The sequence below is a fragment of the Sparassis crispa genome (genome assembly GCF_003851025.1).
Source record: "Sparassis crispa DNA, contig_000014F, whole genome shotgun sequence".
Classification (NCBI taxonomy): Eukaryota; Fungi; Basidiomycota; class Agaricomycetes; order Polyporales; family Sparassidaceae; genus Sparassis; species Sparassis crispa.
The window spans coordinates 886,223-913,097 of NW_020939761.1; the positions used below are offsets into that span (position 1 = coordinate 886,223).

Sequence of the window (26,875 nt, forward strand, 5' to 3'; positions counted from 1 at the left end):
AGCTCTCATGTCGCTTGCACCGCTTCAGTCCCTCGAAACCGTGAAATTCTTGGATATGCAATGTAATTCCTCATTGTCTGACAAACATGGGCAGTTAATCCAATTAGGCGGAGTCAAGTCTCTTTCAGTGACACGAACTCAGTTCGAGGACATCATCCCGATCCCTCTTTTTATGTGGACTTTTCCTAACATTCGACATCTAGAAATGTGCGCGGAATCTTATGGAATACGTTCCGATGATCGGCCCCATGCGAGTGTGATTGGCGGGCGCACATCACTCTGGTCGAATTTGACATCTATTCGTGGCGGCCACGTCTTCTTCGAGGACTGTCATGTCAACTATCCCGTACACCAACTGCATTGGGACCGTGATCCAATCTGCGATCTCGATACATGCAAACTAGCACTAAGGGCGATATGCTCAATGTACCCTGTCGTGCTTTCCATGTCTGTGTGGAGAAAGCCTACGATAGATGCCTTCTGGACGGAGGTCGCCGGAGGTCTCAGGAGACTCAAAACATTGGATTTAGCGATCGACGACGGTTTCTACAAGTTTGACTCGAGTTGGGTTGAATATGCGGTAAGTCTCTTTCAGCAATCTGGCTATATGTTGGGATGTGCTCATGCAGACAATACTTTGCACGTTCCACTCAGACGTTGCTCTCCACGGCTCTCGCCACTTGCGAAGTTATGTGCGTTCGCTTGTGGATCGTCCATCCACTCTCTAGCGCCACTTCGACGTCGGAGGACAGTTCTCTTCCAACTCCTATCTCAGAGACCTCGGATCTGCTAGTATTCCCCGAGCTTCTTATGAGAAATGTCCCTTCTCTGAGATTGATTTCCCTCTGCGCCAGAGACCAGTCATCCGGGTGTGAATATTCCGAGCACGATAAGGAGATCTCTTGGTGGCGGGTCACCGGAAGCAACAGCTCACGGACACTGGAGGAGGTCCCGAGGGAAATCGGGGAACGAGCGATGTCGTACATGCAATCAGAAGGGTGTGATTTTGACGCTGTTCCCGGTCTGGAAGCCTAATCGGTCTAGCTAACGTTCATGGTCGTATGTTTTCGCTAGAGTCCCCTTCTTGTTAACGGCGGCTCGCATCGTCTGTCGTAGACTCTCGGGTCCGGTTCACTAGCACGAGCGGTATTTTGATGTCTTCGCCAATTTCAGAGTCTCATCTACCCTTTGAACTCGAGTTGGGAGTTGTCTCGTTTACTGTGCTTAGCATCGGAGCCGATAACCTTCTCCCTGATGTAATGCACAATGAATGACTGGGCAAATCTTTGCAGTGCTTCCAAGGATTTACGCAGAAATGCAAGATGAAAGCAAACGGCGCAAATTTGATACCCTCTCGCATACTTTCGGATCGGGTGAGTTTCCTGCTATTCTCAAGTTCATCGCAAGCGGAGCAAATGCTGCTTTATTTCTTATCGTACTCGTTAGCCAACGACTACCTCTTTTCAGTGGACGAGAGACCAATGACTGAGAAAGCTCGAAGCAGACGAACGTGTGCAAACGATCCTACACGAAGCCTGTTCCTCAGGGTGATCGCTACTTCTCCTGCCTCTCGACTTTCGTTGCCCTTGCCACCGGCTGGTCACGTTTAACTGCAGCAGAGGTATGTCGAAGAAGCGACACAAATCAGACACGGTGGAATCCAGGCGACAGGCAGAAAGGGTTCTGATCAGGATTGCGCCCGATGTGATAGGTGGCGGTTAGTCCTTCGTTTCTGGTTTCCTCCACTGGACGGTGCAAACTGTTGGGACTCATATACGATTGCAGTTTCATATGTACTTGTTTCCGCAGATTCGCTCACACTGAGGGTTCTCCGGTTGTCTCTAGTGTGTTATCACTTCTGCCGATTCACTGGCTATCTTACACGCTGTTGTATGGGCCTCTCCCGTTAGACACACTTCGGCGGTTTCGCAGTCAAAGAGTTTGTGGCTCGGATTGTTTCGATATTAAAATCGAAGGGCCTTGGAAGTCTTCGAATCTGGGACCACCTTCCTTGGACGCACGTTCGGAATGGACCACCTCTCGCACCCTCAGCAGATTACTCTCGCACCCTCAGCAGATTACCTCTTGGATCTTGCCTTCACGTTCGTGGAGATTGCCCTCGTCATTCTGTGAGCGCTTCCCGAGGTTCCGTCTTGCCCCGTTTCATCTCTTCGTACGCCTGTTCGTCAATGCGTAGGACGACAACCATGGTCGACATCCCGTCTCCCGTATATAATCTCGCCATCATGCTCTCTCGAACGGCTGTCCAGCCCGCACTTGCTGCACTCTCCAAATTTTGGATGACGCATGTGCTCCATCGGGTGGCGCGCTCGGTGCGTAACCTTGCTCGCTCCACGCGACTCGACTGATGATCCACCGGGACAAAGAAGATGGTGCCGCCATCGAAATTGATGAAGGTAGCGGCGGCGTTCGAGGTGGACCTGTGGAGGTAATGAAGAATAAAGATCAAGAAGGGGAGGGGGGGGGTTCGACTTTCGGCGGGGATGCGCGTACGTGCGTCGACCGGTGGACACTCGGAGATTGACTCGTGTTGTGTGACTTGGTGGAGGCGGTGGAGAGCCCGCAGACGTGCCAGGTTACTCGGGGAAGAGGGAGAAAGTGGCGATACAAAGGGGGGGGGGGGGGGGGGGGGGGGGGTTTGGAGCTCAGTTGGATGATCGAAGAACTTGATGTGTATGAGAAACTTCGCAGGTGCGAACGCGTCGAGTACGCTGTCTAGTCGCAGACTCCGAAACCGCTGGAAAGTCGAACTCCGGCCGGTCCATAAACCGTCCTGCGCCCTTCGCGAGCGACTTCTCGTCGTCACCACCTCGTGTGTTAATTATCGCACTACAGACGCTGTCCGCCTTTACTCACCAGCGCAGATCCCGACGCGATGGTCCCCATGCACAAGAACACGGACCGGACGAAAATCCGATCTGTGTACGCTCTACAGATACCGCAAACGGCGCAGTCCGCCTTCTTCCCAGGCGCGTGGACGAACCGCGTAGGGTCGATCCCAAAGACGTAGCTGGGTTCGATAGTTGGCTATATGAGAATCCGCGGGCCAAACCAAAGGAACGACGAGAGGTGTGCCCCCTCGAACCCAAACGCCGCCTCGCAGACTCTGATCGGCTCCCCCCGGTGTAAGTATCCCAACGTCGACTCGTAGATGTTATCGAGAATATCCTGGAGCCGCACCTGCGATCAACCCCCCCCCCTCTCTGGTCTGGCAGAATACTCCGAGGCCGGAGTCACTGCGAATCCCCAAACAGGCCGTTAACCTTGTGCGAAAATGTGAATATTGCGAGTTTCCGACAGACCTGACCGGGACCTGTTGTCGGCCCCCATCCCTTTCTGAATTTGAGAGTGTTTTCTGCAGTGATCGACATCATGGGGTGTCTGACATCAGGATAAGCCGACCGACGGTGGAAAGCGGGAATGCAGTTCGGGCGGGGCCACTACTGCGAATAGGAGAGGCTTCGGTGTCACTGAAATACTCGTGTTGAGATCGCATCCGGCGCGGCAGCGGCTCGAGCTCGCATATGCCTGCGGCGTGCGGCGCGCACAGCGGCATTGCATCCACGCCATCGTCTCCAACGTGACCCCACACACCCAATGTATCATGTCGACCAGCGACGCTTACGCTCCTCGCCGCACCGGCACTCCCGTGTACAGCGCGCCATGTTCCGTGCGCATCGCGTGGATGGTCCGTCTCTGCCCGAAAACGCGAGCACGGAGCGTCTGCAAAAAGCGACAACTCACGCGGCGGAGAGCTGCCACGCTAGTGCGGGGGAAACTGGAGGTTTGCAGGGATATTATACGCATCATCTGCGCTCGGTTTCTCTCGGTGCAGCTCGTCGAATTTCACACCGTCCGGCGTTGCGCAAATCCAGCGCGAGACCCGCGCCGTCGGCGCAGTTTTTTTCACCGTCTAACGTCTAACGTCTAGTGCCGTGGACGTGAGCCAGCGCTGGAGAGAAACGGCCGAACCACGCCCAAAGTCTCGCCCGTTACCACCGGTCGTCGTATCGTGCTCCCCTCCACTCGACTGTGCCCCGCCGCGGCGCTGCCAAGACGTCCGCGTCCGCGCAGCCGTCGATCTCCGCAAACACGCCCGAAGCGCTCTTACTCAGGAGCTCACGAGGGCAAGTCCGGTCACTAGCGCGGTCCTCCTGCAGGTGCACATCCGAGTCGCGAGTGCGCTTTCGCCAAGGGGTAGTCGCACGAGTCGACGGAGGGCGCGCACCCACGGTCGCCCAAAAGCAGAGAGCTCCGGCCCGTCCAGAAACCGTCCCTGCGTCCTTCGCGAGCTCGACTTCGGTCGCCACCTCGAGTTGATCACCACACTGCAGACACTTGTCTCGCTTTACGCGCGGGCGCAGATCCCCACGCACAAGAACACGGGGCCAGCCAAGACTCCAATCAGTGTGCGCCCTCACAGGTACCGCAAACGACGCAGCCCGCCTTCTTCCCGGGCGTGTTGACGAGCCGCGTAGGGTCGATCCCAAAGACGTACCTGGGCCGGAGAGGTGGCTGTATGAGAATCCGCGCGGAATGACGCGGACGAGAGAGGTGTGCCCCCTCCGAGTCGAGCCCAAACGCCGCTGATCGGCTCCCGCGGTGTAAGTATCCCAACGTCGACTCTTGAGGATATTATGGAAAGGCGCGCCTGCGATCAACCCCCCCCCCCCCAATCTCTGGCAGAATACTCCGAGGCCGGAGTCAACTTCGGGAACCCTAGCAGGCCGCTGCTGAACTGGTGGGGGGGGGGGGGGGGAATACGCGAGTTTACGATAAACCTGGCCTGTTGTCGCGCCCCCTTCTGAATTTTCTGCAGTGATCGACGTGGGGTGTCTGCAGCTGCACATGATCGGGATAGGCCGACCGACGGCGGTAAGCGGGGATGCAGTTCGGGCGGGGCACCACCACTTGGGTTAGAGGAGAGGAGAGGCTTCGGTGTGGCGCTGAAATACTCGTGGAGAGATCGCATCCGAGTCCGGCGTGGCAGCGGCTCCGGCTCGGGCTGCGGCGCGCACAGCGGCATTGCGTCCACGCCGTCGTCTCGAACGTGAGTGAGCCCACACCCGATGTCGACGCGGACGAGCGACGCTCACGGTTCCCTCGCCGCAACGGCGTTCCCGTGCGCACGGCACTGGAGGACGTACCTGCGCTCGGTTCAGAGCTCGCTGACCGCGCTAACGCGTGCGCCCCTTCCGAATGCGGCGGGCGTGGCAGACTCTGGGTGCGTCGGCCCGAGTCGCGCGTGCGTGTGCGTGCGACTGCGACGAGGCGGGCAGAGTGCGAAAACTGCTCTGTTGTCCAGGTATGTAGGAGCTATTTATATCGGATAGGGAATATGAAAACCAGAAGAATACGAAATAGCTTGTCATACTTGGAAATATAAAGTCGGGAGACGGTAAAACGCTCGCAAACGCGATCGTGCGCAAGCAGCGAAGGAAAAGATGCATTAGCGATAAATACAACAAAAAAACTACACAGAGTCGAGTCCTGCCTGCGTGGGCGCATGAGTCGGGCACGCACGCGGGTGGGGCAGCGCACTGACCGGGCCCGCCGGCTACCACACGGGGCTGGGGCTGGCGGGGATGCTCTGGGGGAGGACGGTGCTGCGGGGCGCCGCGGCGGCGGTGGCGGCGGCGGCGGCGTCGGTGTCCTTGCGGAACTCGATCTTCTCCACGCGGACGTCGCCGTCGACGAGCTGGTAGACGTAGGTGACGACGACGGGGCCCTGGATGTCCATCAGGGCAAAGGACGGCGTCGGGTCTCTGCGCGCGGCGCCGTCAGCAGCAGAACCGGTGAAAGGAGGGGGGGGGGTGGACGCACGCGTTGAGGGAGCCGAGCCAGGCGCCGGTTGCGGAGCCGGGGTTGACGAAGAAGCGGCCGTCGTACTGGACGGCCTGGAAGGTGTGGGTGTGGCCGGAGACGAGGACGTCGACGTCCATCTGGCGGGCGAGGGCGGCGAGGGCGTCGAGGTCGCCGGTGGGGATGGACTGGTGCCCGTGGACGACGCCGATGCGGATCGGGGCGTGGGTGACGGTCACGCTGAGCGGGAACGCGCTCTGTGGGCAATGTCAGCCTCAGCGCGCAGAGGAGAGGGAAGGCGGACCTCGTCGTAGTCGCCGCGGACGATGTGGACGTCGGGGGAGACGGTGCGGAGGTAGTCGTAGGTCTCGCGGTCGCAGACGTTGCCGGTGGAGAGGATCTGCTGGATCTTGCCCGGGACGAGGAGCTTCTTGAACTTGAGCGGGAGGTCGTGCACCCTGTGCGGGATGTGCAGGTCGCCGATGACGAGCACCAGCACCATCGTCGTTGCCTTAGGCGCCCGCTCGTCCCTCTTACTTGCACTCCCGCTCGGGTTAGGGTTCTCTCCTCGCCCACGATGGCACACAGCCTGGCAGAGGAGTGCACCCCGCTCAAGAAGCAGTACGACGCCTGCTTCAACGCCTGGTTCGAGGGCTACCTCGAGCCCGCCGTCTCCGCCTCCTCCACCCCAGACCAGCGCGCCGCGTTCGCCCGCCAACAGGCCGCAGAGTACGACGCCCGCTGCGGCAAGCTCTGGGCCCAGTACCGCGAGTGCGTCCAGGTGCGTGTTTCCTGTGCTGCGGCGCCCCCCGTCCTGATCCCCGCCGCGTCTCCTGCAGAAGGCCGTCAAGGACAGGGGGCTCGACGTCCTCCTCGACCAGGCCAGGACGGAGAACCCCCTCAGGGACCCGCCCCCGCCGTCCCCCGACGACCTCCCCCCGGCCTCCTCGTAGCCCCCACTCCTCGCTGCGCGCGTGCGCCCGCCAAGAGCACGCTCGCTGCGTCGTCTTCCATCTTGTCGATTTATGTCCCCTAGCTACAGCCCAGTACTAATTTCCACCTCGTTCCCGCGTCGTTTTCCCTGATCATACACATCTCCCCTCGTCCAACTCCCACCGCCGCTCAGATCTCAGACCTCAGACCCTCAGACCTCAGTTCCCACTTCGCTCCCGAGCCCCGAGCCCCCCCGCGCTCGTGCACCCTCTCCCGCGAGCCCGCGTGCTCTTTCACGCCCATATGGTCGTGCACGCCTGCCCCCGCCCGCGTTCCCGCTCCCCCGCACCTCCCCCCCGCATGCGCCCGCGCCCACCCTCGCCCGGAAGGGAAGGAACGTACCGTAATCCACCAAAAAATATATATATATCCGCGTCTCCGAAGGGAAGGAACGCGCAGTGCGGTGATTTTATGACTCGAACACGTGTACGTATGTCTCCGACGTCGACCCCCATGAGCCCCGAGCGAGAGGGCCTTGCCGCGCCCTCCTCTTCCTCTTCCTCGGCGGGGGATGGGAGGTTCCCCCCCTTCCCCCCGGGGGTCGTGACCCAAGCGCGAGCCGGACGCACACTCTACACTCTGCCGTCGTCGGCACCTGTATATGTATATATGTATATTGTATAGCGAGGCCGCGCGAGGCGGCGAGGGCGGGGACGGGGCCCCGGACCTGCGGGAGAGCGTCCCCTTCCTGGAGCGCGGGCCTGCATAGCGGCGCTGGGCTGGGACACGATGCGGCTGTTCGTGGAGACGCGGAGGGCGCGAGCGGGAGTTGTGTGTTGTTGTATTGTTATGTTGTTATTGGCGGGGCGGAGGGGCCAGCGGGGGGAGGAGACGGCGCTGCGTGTGCGTGTGTGGGTGCGCCGACGGGAGCGGGCGCGCGTGGGCACCTCTTGCGTGGTGCGCGTGTAAGTGAGGAGTGTGCACACCCCGCGCGGCGCGTGTCTTGCTCCTTGGCGTCTTGCGTTCTTGCGTCGTGGTGCCCTCCCTCCCCACGTTTGGGTACCCATCCACCCCCCCCCCCTTCTCCCTGTCACTTACGCACGGGCGGGGCAAGACGCCAACCACGCACCCGCCCCGCGGAGGGAAAGGTGCGCCGGGGCCAGCGGCAAACTGAATGGGGGGGCCCAGGTTCGTAGAGGGGTGGCCCCAGTCGGGCTGGCGCGAGCGCGAAGGCGGGGGGCATGTGAGCGGATCTGGACGACGGGAAAAGCTGTGAAATTCGTACGCGGTGCTGGATGGACGATGAGAGATTATATACGCAGAGACGAAGTTGCGTCTGAGATGAGGACCGCCAGAAAGCGGGAGATACGTACGTACCCCCGGCGCGGTCGGACGCCTTTGGAAACGAAGATGGCTAGGTTGCCGTGCTCTCGCCCGCCTCGCTGCGTAGATCCGGAAATCGGTTGTCAGAGGACGGCACAGCATCCGTCGCAGAGCTGTAGACGTACTCATTCACGGGTAACTCCCCACGCATGCCGCCGACGCTTGCGTGGTCGGTGGAGCGCGGAATGCATGCCATGCCGCGGGCGACCGTCGTCGTTGGCATACACTGCACCGCCATATTATCGGCTCCGGCACACCGGGACGACGACGCCCGACCTGCGTTCCGCGGAGCGGTCGTCGAAACCCGGTGGTAGGAGTATTAGGCGTACGCGTCGAGCTCCGGATGGCTGTGAAAGAAGAGTAGCAGCGGGCTCGTCGACGCGCTGGTGGTCAGTGAGACTCGGCAAGCGAGAGAAAACGCAGACTCCAGGGTTGAAAGAGCTTTCGAGATCGTCCCACGGATAGAGCGCGGTGAGGAAGACGCGACGCGCCGTGGCGTGTTGGATGATATCATATTTTGACTTGGCTTCGAAGGTAGAGTGGAACCAACAAAGACTCCCCAACTCCCAACTTCCAACTTCCAGATTTAAGGCCAACGGGCAGCCGATGCTCGAGTCGGCTCCTCTCGGAGCTCCTCTCCTCGGAACCGCGTGGAGATCACGCGAGGGTTTAGAACCCGCCAGCAACTATAGAAAACGCACGTCGCTACATAGGCATCCAACGCAAGATAACCTCCATGGGAGTTTTCCCCGGATCAGGGTGTGGGAATGACAGGAATGACTGTGAAGGGCATTTTCCAGCTCAGCTCAGCACAGACACTGTAGTACACTTTGACCGCGCCAACAGCTCGCGTCCCGAAACGCAACACAAGTAACCTCCATAGGAAGTTTGGTCCGGAACAGATTTTGCACGGATGCTGGAATATTGACGGGGAGGCTGTGAAAGCGCTGTTGTACGCTTTGACGCAGTCGATGTGGTTCTGAATAACACGGAGAGCCGCTAGCTGGACTCGAGAGTGATTTCAACGGTTGCATTCAAGTTGCGGTTTTCGCGCCGGTTAAAACGCGCCCACGTGACCTCCTCGCGGTACGCGTCCACCAACTCGACTCGGAATTATCGGACGAACGTCCCTTCTTGCCTCACCTGGAACTCCAGTGAAACCTCGTCGAGCTACTGGATTTTTGGATTCTCTGATGTATGGAGAGCATCAAGACTCCTGGCTTTTGGCTCTGGGTGTTGCGAATTGATACTCACTTCGAGGCGAACCGTGCGCTCGATGTAGCGTAGGTGCGAGATGCGCTCACTGCACTTGGACCACTGTCATGAGGCAGGTGGAAGGTGAACCACCGGGTTTTTCCTGACTGCAATCACCACATTCACGACAAGAAGTTTATTCCCTGCTTTCGTTGGTCTCAGACTTTCCAGTAACGTATGTGTGTTTGTTCTCTGGCCGACTACGTTCGCCAATATTTGTTCTACTCGAGCTGTCGGACAAGACCTGAGAGCGAATATTTAGCCCCGTCGTCGCCACTCTCCAGCCCCGAGCAGCTCACCGGCCGAACGATACAAATTTGCTGCCGTCGTCCCTCGCACTCCTGCAGGAAACCGACCGTGGATCCCGATCAAACGGGCCCCGACCAGTGGTGGTGACTGGGGTTAGGAGGGTTCCTGTCTACCAATCTTCTAGACTTCAATCGCAGTTTGGAGGGACAAGGCGTCCTTACCGAAGCTCTTGCATTCTTGCTTGGAGGATTCTGTGCTTCTAGCAGGCGTACACGTGGTCAGAGTACCGTCCGTGCGGACATGATTGCGGTGCAGCCGAACTTAATCTGGCGACGTTCACGTCCTTTCACACTTGTGCCAAGGCTCCACGAGGTAGCGGTACTGGTCAGAGGATATCGTTTATCGCTGTGCGGAAATGAGCGCGACTCTCCCAAGGTGACCACGCTGCCGCCGTGATGATGTCAAGGAGTGCAGGGTCGATGGCGGTCCCACAGCGAACAGCAAACTCTCCAGTTATCACCGCTGCCGTAAACGTCACAAGGCGTCCCGCATTCCTGTGTTCGAGCTGTTTCTGCTGGTCGAAGCCGAAGCCTCCTGGTAGATACGAACTCCGGCCGAGTTGGTAATCTTCCTCGAGGTAGTGGGCGCTTCCCGAGATTCGGTGCCTTCGGATCCCGGGTGAATACGCATGCACGCGCAAGGGAACATACGTGGTGATCGGACTTCCGAGAGTTCTCGTATTGAACGGTACAGTGGTAACTGACAGAGGATAGTTGCAAAAGAGGACCGTCCCGTTTTCCACCCGATGATTTACCACATACGGAGGAGTGATTTGCTACTGTCTGCGCTGCAAACGAAACGTTACTGAACGCTCAGTTGCGGGAATCCCGCTGCATGGCCTGCGAGAATCGGAGCGCCCGCACCTCCCACGCACCCACAATTCCTGATCTTCCGGACACATGCACTGCCGTGACAAGGTGATCTAGAGTCTTTGTTCTAGCTTCTTCCCCTTGAAGATTTTTTTTCTCCAGGGCGTGGTACAGTATCATGATCGACATACCAGCCGTTGGACGGGAAAACTTCATGGTGATGGCGCCGATAGCTTAAGCTTGTTAGCAGATCCCTTGGACGCTATTCGGAAGATCAAGTTCTCGAATTCATTGACTCGCACATGCTTCGACCTGACACACTTGCCACGACGCCACTGGGGTTTTTGTGGTGTTACGAATCGGCAGTTCCTGTCAAAGTTAGGTTGAGCTGCTCCCGCGAGTCCAGTTCGAAATATTCGTCACCGAGTATAGGGAACCGTTTTGTGATAATATCAACTCCGTCCATCAGCTGCATGGCGCTCTGTTATCGATTGTTGGGCATCGTGTCACGATTTGGATTCTCCGGTGTGTGCGAGGAGCGCGAGAAGCGCAAGCATAGGTCTGACTGACTCTTTCTGTCATGCGGCACGTTTTTTCGCCCGTGCACGTCCTGAGCTTGTGAGTGCCTAAAATCCAGCTCCGATGGTCCGTATTTCGCGTCTGTGAACGGAACCCATCAGAAGTGCCTGTTGTGTTCACACGGACCCACAGTCAATGACGCCCGCCTTTGATATCATCGTGGACTAAACTTATCAGGCATCTTGTGCATTTGTGCTGCCCGGATTATCAGCGGTCCGTGAAATGCTGCCTTGGACCTTGGGAACCGTATGTTGCCTGCGGCTGATGAGTCTACCACTGTCGAGCTTCTCAGAGCCCCTAGAATGCACCTCGGAGTGCGCCATGTGAGATCGTCCAGACAACGCGAGAGCTTGAGTGGCTGGCGTCCGGTTCTCAGCAGTTCACACTTTGCTACCAGCGATGCACGGCCATCTCTGGTGAATGATCAGGGAGTTTGCACATCAAATCAAGTTCTGAACATCTATAACAAAGCATACAAATCCAGCAAAGCTATCGTGACAACGTAATAAATGCAGAGCCTCTTGGCGTACAACATGAGATGATATACACAACTTTCGTGCATCGTCCTAATGAACACACCTCCATCGTCGCGGCCCGCGGAATTCGGAGAGTAATGCAAACCTGACAACGCAAACGATCGTGATATTATATCTGCAGGAATATCCTGTTGCCGTCACGGCGCGGATTACGACCGAAGTACCTCGCGTTCCGATAGCTGGGTAGATGCGAGGGTAATCAAATCAGAACAAATACGAGTATGCTGGTGCTTGCATACCTCCAATTCAAGTTACCAGCCGCGACGTCCTTGCAGCCCTGCACAAACCGTAAGATCTGCTTGTCCAGCTTGTCATCTCCCGTTGGCAAGGGAAGCCGCGTCTCGGCCTCCTCGAGTGTCTGCCGTGCTGCTCGTACGAGGTCGCACGCGCGTTCAATCGCTTCCTGAAGAGGGATATTGTTCTCGATGGCGAGCACCGGAACGATATTGTCGAGCTGGTCGTCTCGCTAGCATACATGATGATTAGCTTGTACGAAATGTGGTCGAGGACGGAAGAATAATCGCGTACCAGTTCCTTTACGAACGAAACAATGTCGTTGGTACTGATGGGCGACGAAGGTACATCAGTGGGCAAGGCATCCGTGCACGGGCTAGTACTCACAGGTGAACTATGAGAGCTGCTTGCGTGAAGACGACTTGCACAGATTCGTGATCGATAAGTGAGGAAGGGATATCGAGGTGATGAAGGTACCTAAGACTTCTTGAGTATTATACATGCCGAAGGAGTGAACACCTGCATACAACAATAGCGAAAGACTGGGCCCGCATCCGCCACTCCGTACACGTTGCGCTTGGAACTTCTCGCGGGTGAAGAGCTCTTTCTGCCCTTCGAGATTCCGCTCGAAGGGCAACGCGCATGCACCATCCACGTATGCCAGTAGTTCGCGCAACATGAACGCGTGCGCCTCTATTTAATTGGCAATTATGTGTTAGCCGGTACCTTACCAGATCGTGAGATGAAGACGCACCTGCCGTGCTCCCTGCAGCGACTTTCTCTGCAATCTCGTAGAAAGCGCCCACGATGGGCCCCATCGAGGGTCGTGGCCCACTGAAAGGCTCAGGGCCGAGGGTGTATTCAAGACAATCATCTGTCTCCTGCTTAAATTGCCGTACTTTCTCGAGATCGTTGGTAAGGGGACCACAATCGAGTTCTGAAGGAAATCTTGAGTGCTGGATTATATTTGAAGATCACGCACATACCGTCATCCCAGACAAATACCTGCAGGACGATATAAGTCATTACGCGTCAGTATGTATTCACAAAGCGACTTTCTACGTACCCAGAGGTGATAGTACGCAGCCATCAAATACTCCTCCTCCTGAGCTTCTGGATAGAAGCATCCGGCCAGCATAGCAAAATCGGCCAGTTGCATGCGTCGGCAAGTCTCTGGGTTGTCAACCCAGCTGCAAATCTAGATTCAGTACAGCGAAGGCAAAATCATGGCAGGGGCTGTTCCCACCTATTCATCCAAGTGCCAAGCCGCTCCTTCACTACATCGTACTTGCTGTTTACCGCGAATTTCCAACCGGGGAGCAAAGCATAAAGATCTGGGATAATAACGTGAGATCCCTTGAACCCGCTAAGGTATTCTTCCTTTGATCGAGCGGGGACAGGAAGGTCGACATCGGCGTTGCGCTTGAGGGGCGGCAAGAAGCTAAGGATCTTTGACAGCATCTGCATGAATTTGATGGGGCTCAACGTAACGGATGGCGTGGTGTGCATGACGGGGTGGCTGCGGCGGGTGCAGGGCTCTTATACTTGACGCGAAGGGGTAAACCACATAGACTTCGGAATGAGCTGGCATCAAAAGATTGAAGAACGCTGGACGACCACATGGCAGTCTAGTAGATGGGCGAGAAGGCAGTTAGTTTGGATGGCAGGCGGCAGAGATTATTTAGCTGAGGCACCGGCCGCAAGCGTATTTGCAACTCCCGGTGGCCGCTGCGGTCCCATTCATAGATCAATTTCGTTTGTCTGCATAGACTGGAGAAGCTGCGCGTGTGAGACGTATGCCGATCTACCTGGTTCTTACTTACTGCAAGCGGTTACTGGTATGCATGCTTCTTCTATCAGTTCAGTTTGACGCGGGTGCCTTTGACGCGCGCTGAACAGCATCTGGGTTACGAGATCGAATCCGGAATGCAAGAGCCAGGAAGGGGGTCTTGTGCAGAAACCACTTTCAGAATAAGAACGCGAATGTCTGAACCATAGTTCAGCCTTATCACGTCCGGGAAACAAGGGTGCGTCAGTAATCGTTAGGTAGGTTCGCGGGATGAAATTTCATTAACAGCATGTTTCTGGGCTATCGATTGTTCTGTCGTTCCAGAACGTGACGATGCAAGAGCATCGTTTGAGGGGACAAACGGACTATCAAATCGGTCAGCGGTCCTTGTCTGTGATGTTGCGATGGCCTTGCGTCCTTGTCCCGAATCTGTTCCATGATTTCCAGTGGATGAACACTAGTCTTCCACTCGGAATCCTCGAGGTGGCCTAACAACCGTGAGCCCAACTGAGCCGTGGAGGTTGGGTCAGAAAACGAGGATGAAGTGAATTTCTCCGCTGGATGAAGACTCACGTGGCTGGATATGCCCGATCTGAAGATCGGCACCCAGTAATGGAAGTAGCACTACCCGATTCTACTAGTGCAACTTTCGTTTCTTGACATAAAACGTTAATGAAAGCGAAATGAAAAACACTGCTCATCCGTCGGCTCTGGTGAGTACCGTAACCAAGCGCGGTGTGGTTTCTTCGACGAGCGCGGACAGGCGCGGACCGCGCATCGGAGCCGTGCGCGTGAGCCTCCATGGAGCTCCATGCACCCGGCCTGGAATTTATGTGCAGGACCCTGGACGTGATGACACTGACTTGGCATGCGAATACTTTTTTCTTCTCTCGCCCCAGTACTCACAACCGACGGCAGCATGATGAACATGCGCTGCCACGCCTGCCGGCTTTGCTACGCGAAAATGTGGCACTACTTATGGCCCGTCACGACTAGAAGATACCGGGTAATGTCCTGCCATGCCAGCAGCCCTCTCTATCCAATTTCTGATCATCGGCGGCGGTGTAGGAGCATACGCCGCCGCACTTGCTCTCAGACGTGTCGGCCATCATGTACTCGTTCTCGAGCAGAGAAATGACGGTCCTTTGGTAAGTACTTGGAGTGAGCTTTCCTGTATAAGTTTATTTGCTTATTTGCTTCCAGCTGGCTGGTAGCTCTAGAATTCCCCCCAACATGTCGAAGATTCTATTTGGGTGGGGGCTAGAAGAAGAATGCAGGAGCATGGCGATAGTGTCGCGCTTCGTCGCCATGTCCAATTGTACGCTATGTTCATTCAGTTTCAGTTTCACGCTAACAGCTTGCTTCAGACTTGACCGGGGAGGTTTGGGGGGAACACCAATGGGACGAAGAAATCCTGAAAGAGACGCGCGGCGTATTCCTTCTTATGCACGTGAGTTTGCATTGCCACCACACTAGCGCATAATGCTTCTAACACCTTCCATCCTGTGTCGTTCGTCCACCTATGTCCGCCGTGATTTGCTCTCCCGTGGTGAAACCAAACCATCCCGGCACTTAGCAAACCGATGTTCGTGATTTGCTGAAGAAAACGGCGATCGCTCTTGGCGCTGTCGTCCGCCGGAATGCAACCATTGTCGGCTTCGACCTGGAAGACGAGGACAACCTTCCTGGTGTGCTTCTAGCCGATGGGGAGACACTGCGGGCGAACGTTATTATCGGTGCTGATGGACGCCCAAGCATGGTGAGGGAGCTTGCGTTTGCCGTTCAAGACCCGCGGAAAGCATGCCATCTAGTGGTGTTTGAGTAAAGAAGCATCTTTCCGTGCCTGCTGATTTTTCGCTGACTCCGAATCTTCCCCAGTGTCACTGTGCCGATATCTGAGATGCTGAAGGACCCGGAGCTCACTGAATTTCTCGGAGACGTAAGCTTCAAGCCAAGTATCGTGATCGGTCCCCTTACTGATTTCTGCCTATGTTGCTTAGTCCGTAATGCTATGTATTTGTGGCGACCGCCATGCCGTGTTGTCAAATCCCGTCGTCAGTGTCCCCGCCATATTTCCGTGTACCCTCCGAGCTCACTGTCTAGGACTAGGGTGGACTGCCAGAATACTCAATGCATATCATTGTTCCTAATGACGGATCATTCCACCCCAGTAGCAGAGAGTGGATCAAAGAGGTGTCTGCAAGCCAGATACTACAAGCTATGGGGCCCTGTGACTCCAGGTGGGGAAGCCGTGAGTAACGTCATCCGAGTATGCTCACCGTTATTTGTGATTTTCCAAGCCAGGCTTGTCAAGCTCATTAACATGAGCCACTCTCGCATTTGTGCGAAGATGCTAAAACAATTCGAAGTGGAAGACTGGGTCCATCCCGACGCAAATGCTGTCCTGATTGGTGGCGCCGCGCATCCGTTCCACGTGCGTATGCATGCGTCACTATCGCCCATTCCTCTGCTCACCTGGAGTTGCAGGCAGGTGCGGTCTATTCGCGGAGTATGGCGGTGGAGGACGCTGCGTGCCTCGCCGAGCTCTTCTCGCACCTTTCGCACCTCGACCAGATCTCCGACTTCCTCAACGCGTTCCAGGAGATCAGGCAGCCGCGCTGCACCGAGATTCGCCAGATGGAAGAGGTTATCATGCACACGATGACTATGTCCGATGAAGAGGCGGAGGCTCGCGATGCGCACATGAAGGAGGCGGTGGACGACGGCAAGGGCATCATGAGCTACCTCGGCTTCGACCAGCTCGTCGCCATGTTCGCGTACGAGGCGGAAGACGCGGCTAACAACTGGTGGGTGACATGGGGCGTGGTGAAGGAGCGAATGCGAAACGACAGGAAGCGATCGTTGTACGGGTTTGCATTCGTTGCAACTTAGCATGCTTTCTACCGGGCTATGGGGACTGTGAGCTTCATCTATGAGTGTTCTCTTCATCATTGCATCATTGTACTGCATCTCGGCATGTTTCCGCATCACTCATTGAATGGTCTGTAGTGCACCAATGTATTACGTAGATCGTGCTTTCGCCAAGCTTTCGAATAGATGTGTTCTCTTCGGTGATCGTCTAATGACCAGCTCTCTTGTACTAGACGCAAAGGCAGACTGAGCACGATAATAGTGGTGGTGTGCGCAACGACGACTGGAACACGCACGGGCAAGATAATTCACTGACAACGTTGACAGAAACTAAGTAAATGACAGCCAACCTTGACAAATCCCAGTCACTGACATTTATCGACTACGTGTAGAGATAATATGGAGCAAATTACATTCGGCTGCGGGGTCACCGTGGCAAGAGGGACAAAGCGCGAAGTCGCGCGGCTGCCTGTAGAGCCATGACTCCGCTAAAGGCAAAGTGACTGGTACTATGCCGCGTCTCTGACTGTTGCGTAAATAGCACTAACCTCAGGAATCCTGCTGGCTATTGCAGACTCTGGAGAAGAGATGGGACTAAGCCGAAGGCGAAGAAGACTGCCACCGTCTGGTATTCTTCACGCATTTGATGGTGGTCTTTCCTAATGCGGTGACCAGATCCAGATCTGTGCATCTGGCGTTGTGGTTGTGGCGCCCACGTGTTGGCGAACACTTCAACTTTGCGCATCGGACTCACCTGCACTTCCGAATCCGCTTCAAACGTTAAGCAAGCTTTCTCTATGGAGGACGTTTGCATGGATCCACCCTTCTTCGATGATGATCAGCCGAACCAGGATACCGAATTTTGGTTCGCAGACGGCAACATCGTCCTCATCGCTGGAGATACTGCGTTCCGCGTCCATCAAGGTGTCCTGGCCCGCCATTCTGATATCTTCCGCGATCTCTTCATAGTTCCGCAGCCCGTCGAGCAGGATATGCTCTTCAATTGCCCCCTAGTTAGACTTTCCGACTCCCCTTCTGATCTACGATATCTGTTACGCCTTCTGTACGATGGGAGGCGGTGAGTTCTTAGCTCTCTCTACTCGACGTGTTAACATCAATAACGCACCCCAGGTATCATCTTTCGCGCGACAATGTCAAAGTGGAGGAAGCGGTGGCCCTTGTCCGTCTTGCTCAGAAGTACGAAATCGATGACCTCCGCGAGGAGGGTCTGGCAAAGATGAAGAGCATATTTACGGACGATTTCGAGGCGTGGAGAGCTTCATCATTTTGCGTGTCCAGGGCAGATGCCGTTGCGGCGGTGAACTTGGCACGTCTCACCGGTACACTTTCCATGCTGCCCATAGCCCTTTACTATTGTTCCACATTCAGTCCTTCCGAAATCATCAGAGGGGTGCCTCGCGCAGATGGGACCGTCGAAGAACTGTCAGCGGAAGACGTGGGACGGTATATAGATGGGCGGGTCGGGCTATCAACCGTGGGTATCGTTGGGTTCATCGGACTATTCTCCCAGACCAGTCCGGATTGTTCGAGCAGCCTGACATGCGAAGGGGCAGCAAAATGTGTGCAGAAAAATGTTTTAAATCTCTTCCCTTCTCGCGGTCTGCGCTATGATAGCTGCCTAACCAGCTTGGCAAACGCCATCGATAGATTAAAGTCCAAGATGTGTCAGCAGTGTAACGAATTCCTCACGAAAAAGGACTTGGAGAGGAAATGTAATGTTTGGGAACGTCTGCCGGCATTATTCTGCTTGCCACCCTGGTCAGAGCTTCGTGGTGGAGAGCGCGCACCATCCGGAACCACTTGAGGTATGTCACTAATCCTTTCTGATTGTGACGCATTGCTGTGTGACTGCAATCCCTCAGGCTCTGCAGCGTACTAACTTCTCCTTTTCACCTGGCGGAGATTCGAGTCCTCTGATGCCAAACCACCTCCTTCATGTCATACCGTTTTAATAGTTTCCTCGGTCAAGTCTTTGCTTCCCGTCCCATCCCACTTCATGCTTGTATTCTTGTGCTCGTCATGATGCATGCCAGCCTCCTTGCCACTCTACTACAATCTCGGTCTAACATTCTTGATGTACTACTGTGTCCCTTACTGCTCCTCCAGTGCCTGTTACGTCTCTTATATGTTCGGTTTTGTCCATCTTGGTGTTATGCCCTTACGACTCTTGTAGCTCCACCATGGCCCTCCCGAGTACTAGAAATATCAGAACTGCCGTCACGAGGCACTTTACGATGCAGTTGTACGATAAACTCTGCCTTTGTCCAGTAATGCCGTGGTCAGCAAGCTCCGGGATCATTTGGGCATCAAGATGGCCTATCGTCTACTCCGTTCACACTATTCTATGAGCGCTCAGTGTGAAATTTGTTCACGCAGGAGGTCAGAAGAATTGCAATGAGTGCGTGACGGCTGTTTGATTGATGACACGAAGCAGGTATGCATGCTTGGTGCACCTGCGAGAAAGATGCCATTATAGAATATAGTCGCTAAAGAATATCGTTGACTTAGAAGTGCATGAGCTCACGTCACTCCGTGGAAGACGATCCAGGTTCCCCGGTAGTGTCTATCATATCTGGTTATGTCGCGACACACAAAGGGAAGGTCATCCCGCCACTTTCTCCTACCCTCGAGATGCCTGAACTTCGTGAAGCAAGCGAAAGCCCACACGAAACGCTATGCATATGTCGCTGGAATACCTGTCACCAGGACGAGTTCTCAGCGCTCAACATACGGTCGTTTATTACAAGACTTGGACATTTTGCACCTGCATTGGCGGTGCGCACGCATCCAGTTAACTGACCTCAAATTTCTGCAAGTATGAACATACAATCGGAAGTACAAGATGCTCCGTGATGCGTACATTAATTAGCTTTCCAGAGAAGGGACGAGAGCGGTCGACAGCAGCTGAGAGTAGATGACCACCTTTAAATGAACCTCCCAGGAATAGTTGCACGGAAAGGCCACGGATGCGGCGGAGAGAATACCATTAAACGAGGCTCCGATGCCGACACAGCCATGTGCTGAAAGTTGCCAGGAGATAACCTGTGTGCATCCCGACGTGTGCGACAGCGACAATAAAATTGAGAATTGACCGCCGCGGCGAATCCCCTGCTGGTTGGCCGTGTAGCAACGGATAGCAAAGACCAGAACTAGAGAGGCTGACTTAGTGAAAGTAATAAAGTGATACATGTCCAAGCCTGTAAACTCAGGTGACCAAAGGTCGAGAAACGGAGAGCAGGCAGAGAACACGATTGTCAAAATCCATTATATTGTTCAGAAGGTTTGAACACCTCAGCGAATGGACAATTCTCGCTAACGAGAGCTCCGATGGCTGAGCAGAGAGTAGAGCAACAAACGGCCTGACGATGACTCTTGGCGCCATACGGCGCATGCAAATTTCGAGTAGCGAGGCAATGATCAGCGATTGTTCTCGACTCGGACGTGGGTACACGATTGATTGGGGCTCACCGGATGAATTGCCTCAATATGTTGATTGTTGTGCTAGTGCGCGTGCACGTCGGTTATGAGAGACCACACCGGTAAGCATTGAGGATATGAAGACATATGCGAGATTGCCTTCTAGTCTCAAGCGGCAGCATAAAGGCTTTAGGTGATATCAAGTTCCAAGAAAATCCGGCGAGACGAGTTCGTGCTCTTCGGTTCAGTCACATGTCGGGCGGGCATAGAGAGATCGAGCGTATATTAGGTGGACTGAGACAGCATGGTTCCTCGCGGCAAGCAGCAGCCTGGGCATCGAAAGTGAGGGAGTGAGAAGGATGTCTGCATGTGCTCAGCATCGTGTCCATATTCAGCTTAACGTCGGCGAGTCAGCGTCGGCAGAGCGCCAGGACGCACTGGTCCTGGCTGCTCCAGTTGTCCTGGAGTATGAAGAGCTGGATGCGGCGGGAGGAGTTGAGGGGAACGACGGAGCCGTCGACATCATGATGGTGGTGCAGGCGGGAAGAGCACATCTGGCGCGCCCTTGACGAGCATCTAGTTCTCCGCGGGTGAGCCCGCCACAGTGGAATGCGCGCGGACGACTGTGGGCATCCACCTGTCCTTGGAGTTGAAGGGGATCTCGAAGAGTTTGTCGTGGGAAGACAGGAGGGAAGCAGTGTCGATGTCTAGGGACGGGATGGAGAGTGCCTCGGAGAAGCAGAGGACGGCGGTGTCTGTCGCGTTGCCCTTTATGATGATGATGCTTACATGCGTGCTGCAGACACATAAACATCGCCCCATCGCATGGACGAAGATTCCACGCATCTACATGCGAGCCGGATAAGCATGGCAAGGAAATGCCGTCGATGCATACGGTTTGCTAGAGGACCAAAAGTCTGTTTCAGAAACAAGAGAGGATTCGGAGGGCTAACCTCACGATTATATGGATATGTCGGCACGTAATATACTTATTCTCCTTGCAACGAGTCCATCCCACACATGGTGAATATAAATCAAGCTCGACGAATACAAGTAGCATGGGCTGACCACACAGAAGTAACGATCACGGAGAGCACCAACGAATGAGTGAGTGGATCTACATAGTAAGTAGTTGCAATTGCTTGGTAGGGGCCCTACTCGCTGCGATTCTTGCGAAGCGGCACCGTGCGCGCAGGGCGTCTACACTGGACTTTGAACGTTGAACGCTGAAGTCACTCGCGTACTCACGTACCAGGCTGCGCTACAAAACTTCGATATCCAACGAGCGAGCAGTTATGGAAGTTGAAACGGACCATCTTCAGCAAGACGAGGAGTTCTGGCTGCAGGATGGCAACGTTATCCTCATCTCACAGCATAATAGTGTATTACAAGGAGGCAGGCAGGAGTTATGATCAACGATGCAAGGGGTGAACGACAAGTGAATGTGAGACACACCTCAGTTGGTCGTTGACGATTCAGCCTCGTCAGCCCGAAGCCATTCCCAGCTATCCAAGCCGAAGAAGGAAGGGAGGTTCTCCCAGATATCGCGTCGCCTTTGTAAATCACGCCACCCCACGAATCGCATGCAGGGAATGCACAGATTAGACCCTTCCCCGAGGGCTTCCAGGTTTCCATCTGAGTTGTGCAGACTGCGGTGGGACATTATTGAGTTATTGGAGAACGAATCCAGGGCAAGACGCATGGCATTCAGCTCCTTCGCACACAGCGGGCTCCTTGAGCAACGGGGGTTGGCATCACTGTAGAGCTTGATCTTCCCAACCACGTCACTAGTCTCCACTTCAACAACGGACAGTCGCTCAACCGTACCATCATGGCGAGAAACGCCTTGGTGGAAGTCACGAAGACGCAGGTTACTGCAGAGGTAGAAAGCTATGGGTAGCATAGAAACTGCGCCCGTGGAGTACGCCAGGGTGATCGCCATGATACCGTCCTTCTCCTTGACATCTATCTCCGATGTGCCCTTTGAATCCGGAAAATTTGCATTCCACGTAGCGAAGTCGTGCGTGAATATCGTCTTGAGTTTTTCCAGGCCTTGTTTGCAAAGGTCATAAATCTGATACTTATGAGCGAGACGGACGAGCACCTCCACTTCTTGAAACCGTAGCTGTTCATCGCGGCCAAGACAAAACCTATGAGCTGGCGATAAACATATCTAATATCGACGCGATACTGAAAGCTAGGACTCACTTTCTGCCATCGTACAGTACTCCCAGCAAATACCGCAGATCAGCGGGTGATTCGGGTAGGTGGATAACTGGACAATCAAAGAGCCTCCCCTCTATCGCGGGCTGAGGGACGGTAAAGAGGTCGCGGAAGACATCTGAGTGTCTGGAAAGCATGCCGCGGTGGATTCGAAAAGCGGTGCGATGTGAGATGAGGATGATGTTGCCCGTCGAGCCAGAACTCCTTGTTTTGTTGAAGTTCGCCTGGCGTAAAGTCCAGTGCTCTCTGTGCACTTTGTAGATTTTGCTACCGCGGGAGGAGCGCCCGAGCGCCCGGTCGTAATAATCCCGCCCTCGGGCCGTTAGTTTCCGTCAGGTTGAGCGCTTGCAGTGCCGCCTTCAACGTTCTGTTCAAAATATACTGTATATTGTGCCAACTCCGCTCTATCAATGTCTATCGATTTCACTCATTTCTCTTCGTGCTCTTTACCTCTAGTGTAAGTACTCGCTGTCTGCATCGAGCAGCTTCCCCATTGACGTTCTCACTGCCTACATCCTGGAAGCCATTAGGCGCGATGGGCTGCGTACGATGCGTGGTTGTTTGGGAGAAAACCGTATGTGCAGCGTGAAATGTGATCCTCCGTGTCATCCTGAGGAAGGGGTTTATCTCTTTCTCCCGTCGTTCAAGTTTGAACTTGACCATTGGGCTCCGCTGCATGTGTTTATAGTGGTTGCTATAAGCATCCAGCAAGCGTATAGGTGCAATGCATCTCTGGCCGAACGGTGAGAACGTGTTCGTGTATGGTGCATGCTGATGTTTTTCTCGCATCCTATGAGCCTTCGATGCCGACGCACGCGTGCTGATTATCCCTGCAAAGGAAGCATGCTACCTCAAGTCTCCTACTACGCGCTCAGTCGCTCTCTATACTCGTTCAAATGGATAGAAGAACCTATGACGCCATGAGGAGAATATGAAGCACTGGCTCGCCGAACACACACTGCAACCGCCTACGTGACGTTACTTCCTTCGATTACTTCTGGACTACATACGGGGATGACTGGAAGGTCGTCGCGCATCTTCCGCTCGATACGCGGTGCCCGTTCCCCAAGCAGACATGCCTAGGATCGATAATGAGGCCGTTCATCGGCAATGCAGACGCGCTTGATTGGGCATTCGTCATGGCCGACTTGCTGCAAGTGCATTGGAACGCTTATACACGAAGGTGGTTTAGACCACTCCAATTCGCCGACGTGCTGCCAGTTGCCGTTATGCTCCCGCTTGTGCTTCTATGCTCGGTAGGTAATGCTCTCTGTACCTGGGATCGTTCCATGTCAACAGTGCGTCAAGGAGTTGAAATCATCTGCTTGCTGCCCTTTGTGTCGTTCCAGCCGTTATGTCCCAATCCTCTATCACGTAACTCTCTACTAGACTTGATTATTATTACTCTTTCGGATATCGCTCAAATTATTTCAGTGGGACCGTTGGCTACTTCCTTAAAATTAAGGTCACTCAAGCGATCCCGCGGTGTATGTTCTTAGACCACTGTCTCCATTTCTGCGGGATCTTTGACAGGGAGTGCGCCTGCAATTAGAACTCCTGCCAGCCTTCGCAGTCCATTGTTTTGATCGCTGTTTTTGCCCGAAATGATTGTTCTTCTAATGTCTGACTGGTTTCTCTGGAAATGCTACTAGATTTCTGCGGTCAAATGTCAATCGTACGCTCAAATGTGCCGAAAATTGAGCATCAGTGCAAGTGATCGTTCGTGCCCCCTAATGCATGTGTAGTGACTGTCTGGGAGCAGCTCCAGACTCGGATTCTGTGTTGTCTGAGTGAACGATGTATTACTATGCCCTCTTCTGAAATGCTTTTGAAGAATTGACAATATATCTGTTAAACAGGTGTCGCGTTCTCAACTCGCTGCGAAGCGACACCGACGTCAACTGTGGGTGAACTTGACCGAGTTCTCTTAGCATTTCAATGCTCTCTCGGTCACCTCTGTCCGGTCACTTCTCTGTCCTTCTTTACATGCCATCTCTACACTGCTTTTTTGCATATACATGGAGTCTGGTGGCTGGATATTTTCGATGCTGGCGTTCAGTTCTTCCCGCGTACCTCGTTTTGTCTGTATATGCCTATTTCACTCTTACCGCATTTATCAGTGTCCTTGTTTGCGAGGAAGGTACCAATTGCGCTGATATTTTCGCGCTCATGCGTGCCATCCAAGAGCGTGTGACCGAATGAGAAAAGAATATGTGATAAAGTATGCACCTGCTCAAGTGTTTATATATATAGATAGGAAAACGGGCGGACACCAAAGACCAATTGTGAGATTCGCCATCCCGGCAAATCCGCAATTCGATACGTGTGACGGGAGCTTCCACTTCTGCAACGTCGAGCTGATGCTCACTTTCATGTAGTATCTTGTACATTTGGTGACCGTAGACGATATCGGAAGGCAATAGCGGTAGGAAGGCTGCACGCGCCCTTCACCGCCGTACAGGACAGGCAATGAATGCTGCAGATTGCGAGGAGAACCGAACGAATGCCGACATGTTTACACTATCCGTCAGACGTATTCGTGAAGAGTTCAGTGGGGTGACGCCGAAATCTAACAGCAGCACTTCGACATCACCACTATGGTTTGCATCCAGGAAGCAGCAGGTGTGCGCATCTATGCAATCAGAAACAAATCATTGAATAACAAACCGGAATAGTGTCGTACAAGTAGGAAATCACAGAGGCTCGTGGAAGAAGAGACGTCGGAGAATATTAGTCTCGCGGAGTGAACGAACGGCCAGGATGCACGCCGAATGTAGCCTACAGGTCAGCGACGAGATACAAGCAACGTCTTGCTACCTACAGTGCTAACAGTTAATTCCACCCGTTAACCACTTCCGTGTGCATAGGGTAGTGCACTATCCTGGGCTTCTTCTCGGCTCCTTCCACAAGAGTGCGACCAATGTAAGTTGCTATATCTTCATCGCCAAGGTTATGGGCGGACGCGTTGCTTACACCGTGCTCGTTGAACTTTCCATACATGTTAACTTGGAGGTTGACATAGTGTATAATCTGCAACAATGACGTCTCAGAATTGGCAGAGTGAAATGTTATGTGTCGACAACAACAACTTACCAACTATAGCCAAGTCATGGGGTGTCTTTTGTCAGGAGCACAAACAGTGCAAACTAGCTTCCTTCCCAATGTCTCAAAATACTCCTGCGAGGTTGTCAATGGAAGGTCCAATGACTTCAGTAAAGTGTAGCCCGCATCGATGTAAGGACACAGTGTCCTATAAATTTCGTACATAATAACCGTATGATCAGTGAAATGGGTCATCTGGGAGAGGCAGGGATGTTCCAGCATGGCGGTGTATGACATCAGTGTATTGCACCGAGTGCATCGGAGGTGAAAAATCGCGTATGTGGGACTGAAGTGCTCATCGGGGAAGTGCCATATAAAACGGTTGCGGGGATAAAGATTGATGATTTCCTGCTTAAATTTTGATGCAGCCTGAGCAAGCCTTTCCCTAATTTGCGGCCAGTGGAGGATGAGGTCCCTTGTAGTATTCGCCTCGCTGTCATTTCGCATGGCAATGTCTGGCATAAGGCGAATGCCGAGTGATGGATCCTGGTTGAAAGACAGGACAAGCTTCTCTTCACGAGTGAGTGAGCCGGCAACAGGGGTGGAAAGAAATGCATCGAGGATAGTGCGGAGTCGTGCCATTTTTTTCTTGTATCGCCGGGATTGTTCATTCGTCAGCTGTATCCGCAACGCCTCTTCGTCAGCTCTAACGCTCTTGTCGAGGATTCTAATCAGCTCAGGTTTCATCTTCTTCCAAGCTGAACACACCAGAGAGGAAGGGTCAGCAAAACTCTGAACATGCTAGGACAACATAGGAGAATGAACCTTCTTCAGTGAAGTTGACACGATCTGCAGTACTGCGGAACCCAGCGCGAACGTTGTACACATCTTTGATAGCGGCCTTTTTGTACCCCAGCTCCATCAGTTCCATGGTGATGCTGGACGTAATTGAATCTAACTATGATATATCGGACGCAGAAATCACGCTTACCGTATGCGGGTTGCCATATATTTGCGGTATTTGGACCAAGCCTCTTGTTCTGAGAGGGTCTGCAAAAAAGGCTTTATCAAAAAATTGTTTACCAATACCATAGAGTTCACATACGTAGATGCTATCATCGATGTTCTTGCCTGGCTTGGCTGTGGGCGCTGCAGAAGGTAAAAATAAACATAGAACGGACAAGCCGCGAGCCGGGGACTCACGTTTGCTCTTCTGACGAGTAACCTTCTTTGCTTGTTCTCCTACCCATTCAAATACATGTTATATATCTGGACACCTCATAGCCGAACGCTCGGCGCTCACCTTCGGGCCCCGTCTCTTCTTCGAGTTCTTCTGGGCCGAGTTTCGCACTATCAAGCACCATAAGTGAGCGAAATAAAATATGGCGCAAATTTTGTGGGGAAAAAACGCACACTTGTGCCCTCGTGCGTACCATCCTGACGACCGTGACGTTGCAGATGTTGAGGTTGGTTGAAAACTGGTTAAGCGAGCGGCATCCTCTGATGCAGGGACGCGCATGCACGTGACCGCGTTGTGTCCGAATCTGTGAATTATTTTGGTGCTCCGTTCAGTGGCCAAAGTGAATGATATACGTGTGGAGGCTTAAGATCACAGCTATAAAGACAGCCAGATACTTTGTATTTCATACATG

General features: G+C 54.1%; 8 protein-coding genes across 8 annotated transcripts; 4 read left to right on the top strand and 4 right to left on the bottom strand.

The window, feature by feature from the left end:
* Positions 1 to 2,028: 2,028 nt before the first annotated feature.
* On the top strand, positions 2,029 to 2,453 carry SCP_1503040 (hypothetical protein; the record flags this gene model as incomplete). Its single annotated transcript, XM_027764408.1, has 3 exons — positions 2,029 to 2,129; positions 2,198 to 2,333; positions 2,388 to 2,453. 3 exons carry the CDS (start codon positions 2,029 to 2,031, stop codon positions 2,451 to 2,453), a joined length of 303 nt encoding a protein of 100 aa, XP_027620209.1.
* A 3,125-nt stretch (positions 2,454 to 5,578) lies between these two features.
* On the bottom strand, positions 5,579 to 6,325 carry SCP_1503050 (Vacuolar protein sorting-associated protein; the record flags this gene model as incomplete). The annotated part of the gene is made up of 3 exons (XM_027764409.1): positions 5,579 to 5,786; positions 5,845 to 6,080; positions 6,128 to 6,325. The coding sequence occupies 3 exons, from the start codon at positions 6,323 to 6,325 to the stop codon at positions 5,579 to 5,581; spliced, it is 642 nt and encodes a 213-aa protein (XP_027620210.1).
* Positions 6,326 to 6,400: 75 nt separating this feature from the next.
* On the top strand, positions 6,401 to 6,776 carry SCP_1503060 (Uncharacterized protein; the record flags this gene model as incomplete). Its single annotated transcript, XM_027764410.1, has 2 exons — positions 6,401 to 6,604; positions 6,663 to 6,776. 2 exons carry the CDS (start codon positions 6,401 to 6,403, stop codon positions 6,774 to 6,776), a joined length of 318 nt encoding a protein of 105 aa, XP_027620211.1.
* Positions 6,777 to 11,735: 4,959 nt separating this feature from the next.
* Positions 11,736 to 13,369, bottom strand: SCP_1503070 (hypothetical protein; the record flags this gene model as incomplete). Its single annotated transcript, XM_027764411.1, has 9 exons — positions 11,736 to 11,805; positions 11,866 to 12,092; positions 12,155 to 12,188; positions 12,248 to 12,337; positions 12,388 to 12,553; positions 12,615 to 12,797; positions 12,847 to 12,865; positions 12,927 to 13,050; positions 13,107 to 13,369. The coding sequence occupies 9 exons, from the start codon at positions 13,367 to 13,369 to the stop codon at positions 11,736 to 11,738; spliced, it is 1,176 nt and encodes a 391-aa protein (XP_027620212.1).
* A 1,148-nt stretch (positions 13,370 to 14,517) lies between these two features.
* On the top strand, positions 14,518 to 16,541 carry SCP_1503080 (hypothetical protein; the record flags this gene model as incomplete). Its single annotated transcript, XM_027764412.1, has 11 exons — positions 14,518 to 14,547; positions 14,646 to 14,655; positions 14,718 to 14,797; positions 14,853 to 14,967; positions 15,017 to 15,099; positions 15,226 to 15,470; positions 15,528 to 15,588; positions 15,650 to 15,703; positions 15,759 to 15,889; positions 15,954 to 16,083; positions 16,137 to 16,541. 11 exons carry the CDS (start codon positions 14,518 to 14,520, stop codon positions 16,539 to 16,541), a joined length of 1,344 nt encoding a protein of 447 aa, XP_027620213.1.
* Positions 16,542 to 17,317: 776 nt separating this feature from the next.
* On the top strand, positions 17,318 to 18,345 carry SCP_1503090 (hypothetical protein; the record flags this gene model as incomplete). The annotated part of the gene is made up of 2 exons (XM_027764413.1): positions 17,318 to 17,598; positions 17,652 to 18,345. The coding sequence occupies 2 exons, from the start codon at positions 17,318 to 17,320 to the stop codon at positions 18,343 to 18,345; spliced, it is 975 nt and encodes a 324-aa protein (XP_027620214.1).
* Positions 18,346 to 20,534: 2,189 nt separating this feature from the next.
* Positions 20,535 to 20,780, bottom strand: SCP_1503100 (hypothetical protein; the record flags this gene model as incomplete). Its single annotated transcript, XM_027764414.1, has 1 exon — positions 20,535 to 20,780. The coding sequence occupies one exon, from the start codon at positions 20,778 to 20,780 to the stop codon at positions 20,535 to 20,537; it is 246 nt and encodes an 81-aa protein (XP_027620215.1).
* A 634-nt stretch (positions 20,781 to 21,414) lies between these two features.
* On the bottom strand, positions 21,415 to 26,659 carry SCP_1503110 (hypothetical protein; the record flags this gene model as incomplete). The annotated part of the gene is made up of 9 exons (XM_027764415.1): positions 21,415 to 22,108; positions 22,167 to 22,448; positions 25,534 to 25,981; positions 26,049 to 26,161; positions 26,215 to 26,273; positions 26,329 to 26,372; positions 26,427 to 26,465; positions 26,527 to 26,573; positions 26,637 to 26,659. The coding sequence occupies 9 exons, from the start codon at positions 26,657 to 26,659 to the stop codon at positions 21,415 to 21,417; spliced, it is 1,749 nt and encodes a 582-aa protein (XP_027620216.1).
* Positions 26,660 to 26,875: the final 216 nt, after the last annotated feature.